A 13,421-nucleotide genomic window follows, 5' to 3' on the forward strand; every position below is an offset into this window, starting at 1 on the left:
TAGCTGGGCTCACATGTCTGTGCCATCAAGTCTGGTTGATGTTTTACATTCCATGTCTTTTATTATAACCAAAGTTGAATTATGTTATATACTACTACTTTTATGTAATGAGGAGGCGACAGGCTGCATTCCCACCCGGCTCCCGGCCGCCTGGCTAGCTTATGCCCCAAAATAACAACACACAAATTGTATTCATTTAAACACTGCTTGGCCCATTAGCTTCAGCCTCTTACTGGCTAACTCTCACATTTTCATTAACCCATATTTAGTAATGTATGTAGCACCACAAGGGGTGGCTTACCGGGAAGATTCTAGCCTTCGTCCATCTTGGGTCGGAGCTTCATTGCATCTGACTCACTTCCCTTCTTCCCAGCATTCTGTTCTGTCTACTCCACCCACCTATGTTCTGACCTATCAGACCAAGCAGTTTTCTTTATTAATTAACCAATGAAATCAACAGATTGATAGAAGACCCTCCTCCATCACTTCTACTTCTTTTATTTTTTTTAAACATATTGACTTTTGTGATTAGTTCTTTTCTGACAAGGTTTTTTAATTCTTTTTTTTTTTAAATCCAATTTCTTTCCTTTTTAAAAACTTCTATTCTCTTATATATTATATCCTGACCACAGTTTCCCCTTCCTCCTTTCCTCCCAGTCCAGTCCTGCCCTCCACCTGCCCTCTCTGCTAGATCAACTTCTCCATTTCCCTTCAAAAGGAAGGAAAGAAGGAAGAAAGCAAGCAAGTAGACCTCCCAGGGATGTCTACCAAACATGGCCTAACATGATACTATAAGACTGGGCACAAACCATCATATTAAAGGCTAGATGAGGCAACCCAGTAGGAGGAAAAGGTTCCAAGCACAGGCAAGAGGGTCAGAGATACTCCCTTCACCCCCTTCCCCACTTCTGTTGTTAGGAGTCCCAGAGGAGCACCAAGCTACACACTCACAGCATATACACAAAGGTTTAGTTTAGACCCATACAGGGTACATCAGTCTCTATGGTTTTGTGGGCCATGTTCTCTTATACCTAGACCCCTCGGGCTCCTACAGTCCTTTCTCCATCTTTTCTGCCAGATTCCCCTGGCTCTACATAGTGTTTGACTGTGGGTCTCTGTATCTGCTCCCATAAGTTGCTGGATGATGCCCCTCTGATGATAATTGGGCTAGGCACTGATCTATGAGTATAGCAGAATATCATAAGGAATCATTTCATCATTTCATTGTTTTTTTTTTTTTTTGCAATTGTATTTGGTTCTATCCTGGGTCTCTGAGCTGTCCAGTTCCTGGTTCACGGTCATCTAGATATGTCAGGCTGGAGTTCCTCTTGTGGTGTGGGCCTCAAGTTGGACCAGTCATTAATTGGTCACTCCCACAAGTTCTGCACCATTGCTCCAGCACATCTTGCAGGCAGGACAGATTGTAGGTTGAAGGTTTTGTATGGCTGGGTTGATGTGCCAGTCCCACTGCTAGGAACCTCTGGTTATAGAAGATGACCATTTTGGGCTCTTTATCGCCCGTTACTAGGAGACGTTGAAGGCAAGGCTCACAACCTCCCTCAGGAAAAAAATCCCCTCACACCTCCCTTTACTGCTGAATCTAGTGTAGTTTACTTGTAATTCTAGCCTGAGGAGGAGGCTGAGGCAGGAGGATTACAAGTTGGAAGACAGCCTGAACTCATAGGGGAATCGTTTAAAAAAAGATTGGCCGTTTTGAAAAGTGTCTTTTTTTTTTTCCTTCCTCCCTGGTTCATCTTAATGGACCTCTGCTTTACTGATTTGGATATATTTGCTTCTCTTGTGTTTCTCACAGACTTATCTATTTCTCTTGCATGTGTGCAGTGCTAGATTACTGGTCATGGATTGCTTTTATTTGTGCTTATTTTGGATGTTTCTATTTCTCAATTTTCGAAGAAAAAGAACAAATGGGTAGAGAACTTCAGGACTTAGTTTTTGATAGCAGTAAACAATAAATATTAAAAACCATTGAATTAATAATAAAATGTTAAACCAAAAAATGAACAAACAAAACAAAAAATATTCTATTATATAAAAATTTAAAAGATATTGGTTTCACATACAAATTTGTCTTTTATTTACTTGTCACTAGAACATAGCACATGTTTATGCTATTTGGATCAGTTAAGTACTAATTAGAATAATTTATACCTGAAGTGAAATAGTAATTTTAACATCAAGATTCTTCTAAGTTAAAAAAATGATCACTAAAGCGTTTTAATTAGAAAATACAACATTTAGGCAAAACACATTAAATCAGGTAAATTGTGTTAGGGTAGTGTAATGCTAGTGGGAGTTCAAAAGTAAAGTTATGCATGTGAACTGTACACACGAGAACTGTCCATGTATCTTAGGTAAATGATGCTCGGCTCTGCTTAAATGAGGCTATATTTTATATTATGCCTAATGTCCTATCTTCTGCATTTGCTCAAATTCTTAGTAAAAAATTTCTCAGTTAATGTATTAGAATTGCATAATCAGTAGCATAGTTATTTTGAAGTTTTTGGTAGCTGGACCACAAGAACATTAGAAGGCTTTACATAGGAGATACTTAGGTTTTTGTTTTTATTTTTTTTTTCATTATGAGTTTATTTTAGGTTACATTTAGGAAAGTAATGGTTTATAGCTACTTAATATGAAGAAAATAAATCAATTTTTTGTTGAATTTTTTTATTGTTAAATTTCCCTCCCCCCAGTCTTAGATAAAGAGGAGAATGTGAGTCCCAACTTTTTCTTTGTTTCTGAAAGGATTCTTACTGAGCAGACGGGATGGAGATGTATCTGTGTTTAACATCATCCATTTATTTGTTGGATGGTGCTGTGGTGGGAAGTGTAGATTGTGACAGAATAATTGAATGGCGCACTATGGAAAGCTCTCTTAGGGCCTTGACATCCAGGAGGAGTCCCAAAGTTGAGTAACAATGTCATGGAGAGAATGAGAACTGGGAACCGCCCCCCAGGAAGAGCATGTGCGAAAGCCTGAAAGTGGAAGAGGACGGTGAAGTGGACGTGACGCTGTGGGCGGTGAAGTGGACACCCTGACGGTGTGGACGGTGAAGTGGACGCCCTGACGGTGTGGACGGTGAAGTGGACGCCCTGACGGTGTGGCTGGTGTGGAGAGAGGCCAGCTAATAGTTTGACAACTTTTTTCTTATTTAGCATCATCATTGAGAACTCTATTTTAGTTTGGTCAGTGAAAAGCTTGTAAAGTTTAAGTGGTAAAGTAGGAAAATGTATAATTGCTTGAACTTTATTTTAGGTAAATTTGAAATAAAGTTGCTGGTTTTGTGTGTGTGTGTGTGTGTGTTTGAGCTATAGTACCTTTGTCTTACTGTCAGTGTGAAATGCCATTTGTCATTTATGTTCCAATTTGGAAAATGATCATGACTCCCAGATGATGGAGAAGGCTCTCTCAGCAGGGAGGGCAAGGGCAGGAGGGAGGTTAGAGGCGGCAGTCTTGACCATCCTTCTCCTGACATTCTTTAGGGTGATGAAGAAACGTTTGAAAATTACTACCGGAAGCAAAGGAAGAAGCAGGCACGCCTGGTTCTGCAGCCGCAGTCGAGTGTGGTGAGTGCAAGCCCCTGTGCCGTGACTGTGCCATCAGCCTGTCCCTGGCTGTAGTTTTCAGAGCATGTAAATATTTATTGAACACCTACCATTTCTAGTAATTGACTTAGGTGCCAAGTGTACAATAGTGAGCAAAGCTGAGTCAGTCTCTTCTCTCATGAGTTTATATTTTATTAGGAAAGATAGACGTTGAATTAAATACAGATGAACAAGCACAATATCAGGCAGCGGTAATTTGTTTCTGATACTATGATAAATTGTGTGCTATGATTCTTTGTCACACTGAACAAAACAACTGAAGACAGTAGATAGACTTTTTCTTTGTATTTTTATTTTTAATTATGTGTATGTGGCTGGGGTAGGTTTGTTTATGTGATTAGGGTTACCTTCAGAGGCCAGGAGAACATGAGATTCCCTGAAACTGGAATTACAGGTGGTTGTCAGCCTCCTTGTGGGTGGTAGGAGCTGAACTTTGGTCCTCTGTAAGAGCAGCTAGGGCTCCCAACCACTAAGCCATTTTTCTAGCCTCTGGATAGATTTTTTTTATTAGATTTTTCTTAAATGTATTAGGGATCTGGCAGGAAATATCAATAAGTCAAAACCTTTGATTGTGGTGACATTTACATGACCAAATGTGTTTGTGAAAGTTCATAGATAATACACATGAAAAATACCTCAAAATACTGACTATAACCTAAATGAAGGCAGAAACCTCACTTCCTTCAACTGAAAGAGACCCTGATGTTTGAAAATCTTACCACTTTTATGGAATCCATTGTCTTAGTTTCTTTTCCAGTTGCTGAGATAAAATAACCTGACAAACTCAGCTTGGGGGAAAGATTTGTGTTAGCTCACAAGTCCAGGCCACTGTCCCTCGAAGCAGGAAGACCACAGCTTCAGGAATGAGAGAGCTGGCCACATTAAATCCACACTGAGAAGAAGAGCGCAGGGGCTCCAGGCATGCGTCTGCTCCGCTCTTTCTTTTAAAATGGATGGATGAATGAATGAATGAATAAACAGATGAATAAACAGATGAAAATTCGTGCAGAAAATAGTGCTGCCCACTTTCAGAGTAGGTCTTCCCAAAATGAAGTAATCAAAGTAAATCCTCCCAGAAATGCCCATCAACCAACTTAACCTAGATAATCTCCTGCTGAGGCTCCAGACTGTGCTGACAAGTAAAATCAGCCATCATCTAGAACTTACTTGGGATATAAGGTGGTTCATATAAACAAATTTATGGATAAAAATCAGATAGAGTTTTCCTCTATGTTTTTGTTAAAGGTTTATCAGAGAATTGCCCATGTTTTTCAGTGTCTGTGAATGCTCACGTGTGTGCAGGTGCAGGTGTGGGTGAGTGTGTGGCGGGCAGAGGACAACCTTGACTGTTCCTTAAGTGCTGTCCACCTTGTATTTTAGAAAAATAAATTTTTAAATTTAAATATGATTGTGTTACTTTTCTTCCTCTCAACTCTTCCCATGCCCCACCTCCTTCTCAAATCAATAGCCTCATTTTCTTTGATTATTATTGCTATGTATACATCAATATGACCTGCTGAGTTTATTTTTGTTGTTTATGTATATGTGATTTCAGAACTGACCACTTTGTACTGGATTTTTTTTTTTAGAGATACAGAGTTATCAATTGGCCTGGATCTTGCCAAGTTGACTAAGCTGACTAACTGGCAAGTGAGCCCCAGGGATCTGCTTGTCTCCCTAGCACTGGGACTACAAGCATGTGTTACAATACCTGACTTTATTTGATTTGTTTTTAGAATTTATTTAACTTTTAATTACATGTGTATGTTTGTGTGTATGGGTATGTGAATGTGGGGTGCAGGTGCCCATAGAGGCCAGAAGAGGGCATCAGATCTGGAACTGGTTGTGGGCCATCTGACATGCAAGCTGGAAACTGAACTTGGATATTCTGCAAGAGCAGTAAGCATGTGAATTGCTATACCATCCCTCCAGCCCTACATCTGGCTCTTTGAACATAGCTTTTAGGGACCTGAACTCAGGTTCTCAGGCTTGTAAACAGCCACTTTACCAGCTGAGTTATTATACGGCCCACATTTTTTTTTTCACATTTTCATGTGTTTGTATGTGTTGTGTATTTCACAGTTTCATGTGTCTCTACACATGTTTTTCGTGTGTGTGTGTGTGTGTGTGTGTGTGCATGCATGTATGTACATGCCGGTGTTGTGGAGGCTGGAGGCTAACGTAGGGAAATTATCCTCAGTCTCACTTTCACTTTATTCTTTGAGGGAGAGTCTCTAATCAAACCCAGAGCTGACTGATAGTCTTACTGGCCAACGTACTCTGGGGACCCCTTCCTCCTCTACTGAGTCTAGAATTCCTGGTAGGCTGCCATGTTCACCCAGCCTTTACATGAGTTCTGACCCTCATACCTGCCCACCAAGACTTCAGCTTTCTCCCTAGCCGTACCCTGGCCCATTTGTTAGCTATTTGACTTTAATTATAGATGATATAAGTGTTATGGGTGGTATTAAAAGGTTTTGGGCCTGGCAGTGGTGGCGCACACCTTTAACCCCAGTACTTAGGAGGCAGAAGCAGGCAGATCTCTGTGAGTTTGAGGCCAGTGTGGACGACTGAGTGAGTTCTAGAATAGCAAGGCTATTACAGAGAAACCCTGTTTCAACCCCCCCGAGTTTTTTGTAGAGGATATAATGTTCTCATAGCTAATTGCAGTCTATTACCTGTTAGCTGTGTGAGACTAGATCCCAGTGGGAAGCCTAGAATCAGAGACTATGTAGGATGGTGAGGTATTAGCTCAAGTGAAAGACGGAAGTAGCCTCTGAAATCTCACTTACCTTTAGACTTATTTAATATCTCTCTCCTTTGGAATGTACATTCCATGAGGGCCTGCAAGATGGCTCAGTGAGCAGGATGGATCAGTAGGTAGAGCTGCATGCCTGCTTTTGTTTGATTCCTGGAGCCCAAGTGAAGGTGGAAGGAGACAGCTAACGCCATACAATTGTCTTCTGACCACCCCATGTACTGTAGCATATGTGTCTATATATACACATATACAATAATAAAATTGTTTCTGAATGTACAGTCCATGAGAGAAAGAGATTTTTGTTAATTTGAAGTATCTGTGGTATCTTATTAGTAAGTAGAACTTAGTAGGCTCTCAATAAATATTTATCGGTCAAGTTATAGTGACTTGAAACTTTTGTTACTGTATTTATTGTTTTAAATTGATTTTTATTTTTCATTTTTCAGCATGAAACAGTTGATGGCTATAGAAGATATTTCACTCAGATTGTAGGGTATGTATATAATATGAAAAAAACTATTACTAATTTTATTAAAGTTTGTTAAATGTCAAAAATAATTATTTTCTACTTGAACTTTCTCGCTTTCTTTCCTAAACACATGCAATGTTGGTAATTGCCATTGTAGGTTCTTTGTGGTGGAGGACCACATTTTACACGTGACCCAGGGACTAGTAACGAGGGCATACACTGATGAGCTGTGGAACATGGCCCTTGCGAAGATAATTGCTGTCCTCAGAGCACACTCCGTAAGTCAGACCATATACATTAACAATTACGCGTCAGCTTGATTTGTATAGTGTGGAAAGCTGCATCTTTATCATCCTCCCTCTCTAGGTAATTGCTCAGATTTGTAAGTAATAACATCAAGGCTTCTGCCTGGTTATATCAGGCTGCAGTTCTGGAACTTCCTGGGGCTTTTCAAAATGCTTTTATTTGAGCCTTACAGAAAGGGAAGAATTAGGCTAGTCCCATTAGTCTCAACTGACCTCTTCATTAGACCACCGAGCAGCACTGTGAATAAAGGGGTTTTAATTATTTCAGATTTTTGGTTTCCAAAATCAACTCTTCCATAAAACACAGTAAAGCTTGTTTGAGAATATTTATAGATTTTAAAATCTACAGTTTTTACAACTTGAACTCACTTGAAATAATAAACCTTCATGAGAGATTATTTTTTAATGGCTTAAAATTAAATGACCAACTATTTTCTTAATGCCCTTTGTGGAAATAGCTAACATGCTAGAGCTATAAGCATTATTATGTTCATAATTGGTCAGTGTGACTTTAACTGAAGGTAGTTTTAGTAGTTTATCTCCAGTAAAGTAGCCTTATATTTAAAATTTTGTAATCAGTTACTATAATTGGTAATTAAGATTTAAAAGAGGTGAAAGAAAATTTTATCATATTTAGATTACTAATATACTTTATTTATGTTTACTAGAAGTATAGAATTATGATAAGAAGCATAGATTTGTGAAACATTGCAATAAAACCTTAAAAAATATTTTAGTGAATATTTTGTATTTTGGGGCTGTTGGGCACGAAATCCAGGGCCTCATGCATACTAGCAGGTGCCCTGCCCCTGAGCTAACCCCTGAATGCTGCATTTTATCATGGTTTATATTGAAATCATCTCTAAATAATGCATTTATGCCATAGTCCTCTTAATTCCATGACATTAAATATGAAATTATAACATAGTAAATATAACATCATGTTCAAATTCTTTTTGTTGTTGTTGGCTTTTTGGTTGTTTTTCCAAATAGGGTTTCTCTCTGTAGCCCTGGTTGTCCTGGAACTCACTCTGGAGACCAGGCTGACTCACAGAGGTCCATCTGCCTCCCGAGTGCTGGGATTAAAGGCATGTGCCATGACCACCTGGCTCACATTCAAAATCTTAAGTGTTATTAAGAGGCGGTGCATTGCTTTGTTCTTTTAAAAGTATTAATTTTCTTTCAGCTAGTTACTAAGAAATACTTAAATTGCCATTCTTATATTGGAAGGGATAATATCTATGTCTTTTGTTAGATGGAGAACACATGAATAATGAAAGTAGAAGTGTATGGTGTACATGGAGACCACGGCTAGCGTTTGTAACTAGTTTCTCAGCAGTCTAAAGATTTGCAGAGATACAGCATCCCTTCTTTCACATGACCTTTTACATAGCATGCTCCGTTCTCCTCTTAAACATGTAACTGAGGCGAGGCAAGCACCTTGGGTCTAAGGAACCCAAATTTTAATTTTATTCTCAGACTCCCAGAGTGAAGGAAAAGTTTCAGGTTCTTATTTCTTAATTAACTTGTTTCTATTTTTCTATGTGCCACCCCTGCCCTGCCCCTCCCCCCCCAACCCCACAGTCTTACTGCACTGACCCTGACCTTGTTCTGGAGTTGAAGAATCTCATTGTCATTTTTGCGGACACTTTGCAGGTGGGTGCTAATCTAACATGATTGGTGGCAATTTCAGGTGTGCAAAGACATAAAAAATGTAGGCTATATTTTATTGTATTGTAGATTAATGGTATTAAGTCAATAGTAATAAATGTTTACTTATAGATTGACATTCTCCTACCCAAAACTATATGCAATGCCTCCTTTGCAGTTTTGAAGCTTGGACAAAGCTCAGGAGACACTGGCACCTTTTAAAATACAAGCCATTTCAGTAAGAATATAGTCTTTTTTAACTTTCAAAAAGGCCAGATATGGTGGTGCCTGTCTGTAACCTCTGCTTTCAGGAGACTGTATCAGGAAGGTCTTGAGTTTGACCCAGCTTAGGCTAAATAGTGAGATCTCAGGGTCAGGGTAGGGTAATTACCCACTACATAGGGAGATATCTCATGTTGCTGTTGGTGAGGTGGCTCAGCAATAAAGGCAACTGCTGCCAAGTCTAAGGACCCGAGTCCCATCACTATGACCCACGTAACGGAAGGAGAGCACTGACTCCACAAGATGTCCTCTGACCTCCATGTAGGCACCCCTCGCACACAAGTAAATACATAAGTACAATAAAAAATTTAAAGGTACCAGTAGTTTAAAAATATTTCAGAAATGCTAAATGAAATAAAACAGGTTTTTCTGTCAGTTCTCAGAACAAATGTATACCTTAGTCTTCCAAAGGGACATGGTTTTGCAGTATTTCCCAGTATATGTGACTATGTAGTGTTCCTTAGTCACGTGATTGACTATGCAGTGTGCCCTAGTATAAGTCACAATGCAGTATTCCCCAGTCATGTGACTATGCATTATCCCTAGTACATGTGACTATGCAGTGTTCCCAGTACATGTGACTATGCAATATCCCCAGTACATGTGACTATCCATTATTCCTGGTACATGTGACTATGCAGTATTCCCAGTACATGTGATCTTTGAACCTTTTTCTGTCTCTTAGAGCATTTTTTTAAATCTGTAATTTCAAAAACTATGCTTTGGGGCTTGAGAGATCCACATCAGTTAAGAGTCCACATTGTCCTTCTTGAGGAGATGAGTCAGGTTCCTAGCACCCTTGTCAGGTGGCTACAACGGTCTGTAAGTGGAGCTCTAGGGAATCTGATGCCTCTGGCTTCTGGGTACCTGTGTACACGTGGCATACACACACACAAAATATGCTTTTTATGGTTTGGAAAGTGGTGATATGAACTATTTGCTTCATTATAAGAGTCTTTGAATAGTTGTTTTCTTCTTACAGAAAATACTTAACCAGCTTCTTTGTAAATTATTTTATTACCTATTGATTAATTTGAAATTTGATATCCCCAGAGTAATGCAGAATGTCTTGTTTTTTTCCCATAAATTTTGTGATATGTGTATCTATCATACTGATCTCCTTGCATTGATAAGTTTTGTTTGGGACTTTCTTAATTTTAAGGGCTTCTCTGTGAGCAACTCAACTCAGCTTTCCTTAATGATTTGAAACATTCAAAGTATGCTGTCGGGCCATTGTTCTTTAAGATGCCATCAGTCTGTCAATTGCTTGTTAGGTTCATAACAAAATAAAGCGATGGGATCATGAAGCACAAAGTTTAGCTCTTTTGGCATCCTTCTGGAATATGCAAGATTTACTCCAGTCTAAGTAGGATCATGGGTTTATATTGTTTATATTGGCCTTATTTCCTTCTAAGACCATTGCAAACAGTTCTAAGACCAGTGTATTGAAAATAATTGGATCTAGAGTATTTGGTAGATTTTACGCTACAGAGAACCAAATAAAATTAAGGAGGTTTAAGTAATGAGGCATTAGAAAAACAACAATGTTGTTTGTGTAAACTTTTGAAAGCACACTTTTTCATTGAGACCATGTCTTGTGTCTTGTTATGTACCCCAGGCTAGCCTTGAATTCCTTGTTTCCTATCTCCACCTCTTGATAAGCTCAACCTGTCTAGGTCTTCCTAAACTTGACTACTGCTTTGAAATAAGACACTAGTGATTTTTAGTTATTTAGAAATTCTTCATTATTTTCATTTTTCTTGAAAACTGATAGGTTCATTATTAGGTACTTTTTATGCTACATTAATGAATGCTATCTTTTTAATTTATATCTTCTCATTGAAGAGTCAATATCTTTTCATAAAGACAAAAGAATGTTTTATAATTTTTAGTTTTTTAAATTACCACTTTTACCACCTTAAAGAACTTTTACTTAAAAAAAGTGTAGGGCTGGAGAGAGAGCTCAGAGGTTAAGAGCACTGTTGCTCTTGTAGAAGACCTGGGTTAGGTCCTCAGTGCCCACATGGCAGCTTGAAACCATTTGTAACTCTAATTCCAAGGATCTGATGCCCTCTTCTGGCCTCTGCATGTGGTACACAGACATACATCATGTAAAAATACATACGCATAAAAGTAAATAAATAAACCTTTGATTTTTAAGAAAAAATAATGTTTTAATATATTTTGAGTTTATATTTTGGCAATTCCATGCATGAATATAATGTATTTAGAACAGTCTACCCCTGATTTCCATATTTCAACTCCTCCTGGCGTCCTTTCCACATCCTCCTCCCAGCTCCATTGTGATGGTGGCCATAGTCATTGATGTCATCGTCATCCTCCTCAGGCTTTTCTTTGAAAAGAAGAAATCATGTTTTAGCATGTAAGACAAAGCTGATAAAATCATACCATAAAAGGTAACATGAGCACATTTATAGTTCTGTTTTCCTTTTGTCAAGTCAAAGGCAGGTGTTTGTTTTATCCATTAATATTTGTCTGAGCAAACGTTACATGCTAGAAATAGTTGATGTGTGAAATAGCAGAGCAGTGTGGTGTGTATATGAGAGAATGACTGAGTTCCTTGATGGTATGGAAAACTGTCGTGTATGAGTGTAAAAAAGTTCAGTAGTAAAGAAGTTCAGATTGTAGTGGTGAAACCTTATTGAAGGTAGTTTTATTTAGGTCAGTGAGCGTTTTAAACATACTTGATTTACCTTTTTTTTCTCTGTGTCTTAGGGTTATGGTTTTCCAGTCAACCGGCTTTTTGACCTTTTATTTGAAATAAGAGATCAATACAATGAAACGTTGCTTAAGAAATGGGCTGGTATTTTCAGGTGGGTCTGCACCATGGTTCCTTAGTATAATGAATAAGTTCGTCGAACACCTAACCAGTTGGTTTTGCATATAGTAATAAAATGCTTGTGTTCAGTTTCTGTTGTGGTAAAATGCACACTTTGATAACTGAATCCTGTGTAAATTTACAGGGCCATGGCTAACATTCACACTTCCTCTCTAGAACCCTTGCAGGTTCCCAAACAGCAAGGAACTTGGGTCCTTCTTCCTCTAGTCCCCACAACCACCGTCCTTCCTATTTTTGTCTCTAAATTTCATTACTCTAGAATCTCATGTAAGTGGGATTGTAGAATACTTTGCTCTTTTTGTGTCGGCATGGGTTCACCTAGCATGCCCTTGTGCTTTGTTTATGTTGTCCATCGGCCAGAAGTGCATTCCCTGTTAAGTCTAGCTCATACGCATGCCACATTTTCTCTACTCATATCGATAGATATCTAGGTTGTTTTATTGGCTGTTTTAATATTGTCATAAGCACAAGTATGCCAGTATCTCAGTACCCGTTTTAGATATTTTGGGGTTTTTTACTCAAAATACTGGATCATATGATAATATATTTTTCATTTAAAAAACTGCCATATTGTTTTCCATAGTGAATGAACCATTTATAATCAATTTATTTGTACTTTTGTATCTGTAATTTTTCCAGTAAATGATCACATACTTATAAGGTTGTAAGTATTTCAAGATATTTTATGTTGGAGACAGAAATTTATGCCTTTTAAGTCTGGCTTGGGGAAGGTGCCGTTTATACAGCTTAGCTGTCCCAAAGTCTCTAAAAAAAATGAATGCATTTTTCACAATCACTTGCCCTATCTTTACCCCCTGGACTCTCACTGCCCCCCCTTACCTCCTGGACTATCACTGCCCCAGACCTTTTTCTTTTAGAATAGGTCATGTAAGTTTCCAGGGTGAGCTCACTCTATGGCCCACACAGGCCTTGAACTTGTTTGCTGCCCCTGCCTTCTGTGTGGCTGGAGTTGTAGATGAGCTAAATGAGATTTAGGAGTTTTCTTTGTCAGGGTCCTGGCACAGATGGGTAATGGACAACATTTATATATAACTGTCATCAGTTTTATAGCACCTATTTTAGAGGTAGTATTTATGGCTAGAGGCAGTGATCTATGACATAGTCCTAAAATTTAGTATGATAATATCTTTTTACATATAAAATCTTAGCATTCATGCTGTGTAATACTAAGGTCTCTTTAATAGTTTTTCTAACTCTGATCAACTGTCTTAAGACTGCTAGCAGGGTCATTGCTCCCCAAAACTAGGGACTGTGAAATACGTTTTCTCACTGGAAAGCTAAAGTGTTTGTTCAAATAGAGATAGAACAGACATAAATAGAATAGAAAGATTCCATCATCCATAACACTTGTGGAGGAAAACAGATAACATTTCAGTTGTAATACTTAAGTCCCAAATACATTTCAATTTCTACTTTTAATACCATCCTAAGTAGTGCTTTTTGCCT

The 13,421-nt window shown here is 38.5% G+C and overlaps 1 protein-coding gene across 1 annotated transcript in view; it reads left to right on the top strand.

The window, feature by feature from the left end:
• Window positions 1-13,421, top strand: part of Exoc6 (exocyst complex component 6) — a 131,942-nt gene that overhangs the window by 38,507 nt on the left and 80,014 nt on the right. The window contains exons 9-13 of the mRNA XM_038346922.2: window positions 3,505-3,588; window positions 6,835-6,881; window positions 7,015-7,135; window positions 8,747-8,818; window positions 11,831-11,928. Coding sequence (XP_038202850.1) covers window positions 3,505-3,588; window positions 6,835-6,881; window positions 7,015-7,135; window positions 8,747-8,818; window positions 11,831-11,928 — 422 coding nt within the window. The remainder of the gene's footprint in view (window positions 1-3,504; window positions 3,589-6,834; window positions 6,882-7,014; window positions 7,136-8,746; window positions 8,819-11,830; window positions 11,929-13,421) is intronic.

This window comes from Arvicola amphibius, chromosome 1 (assembly GCF_903992535.2).
Source record: "Arvicola amphibius chromosome 1, mArvAmp1.2, whole genome shotgun sequence".
Lineage (NCBI taxonomy): Eukaryota > Metazoa > Chordata > Mammalia > Rodentia > Cricetidae > Arvicola > Arvicola amphibius.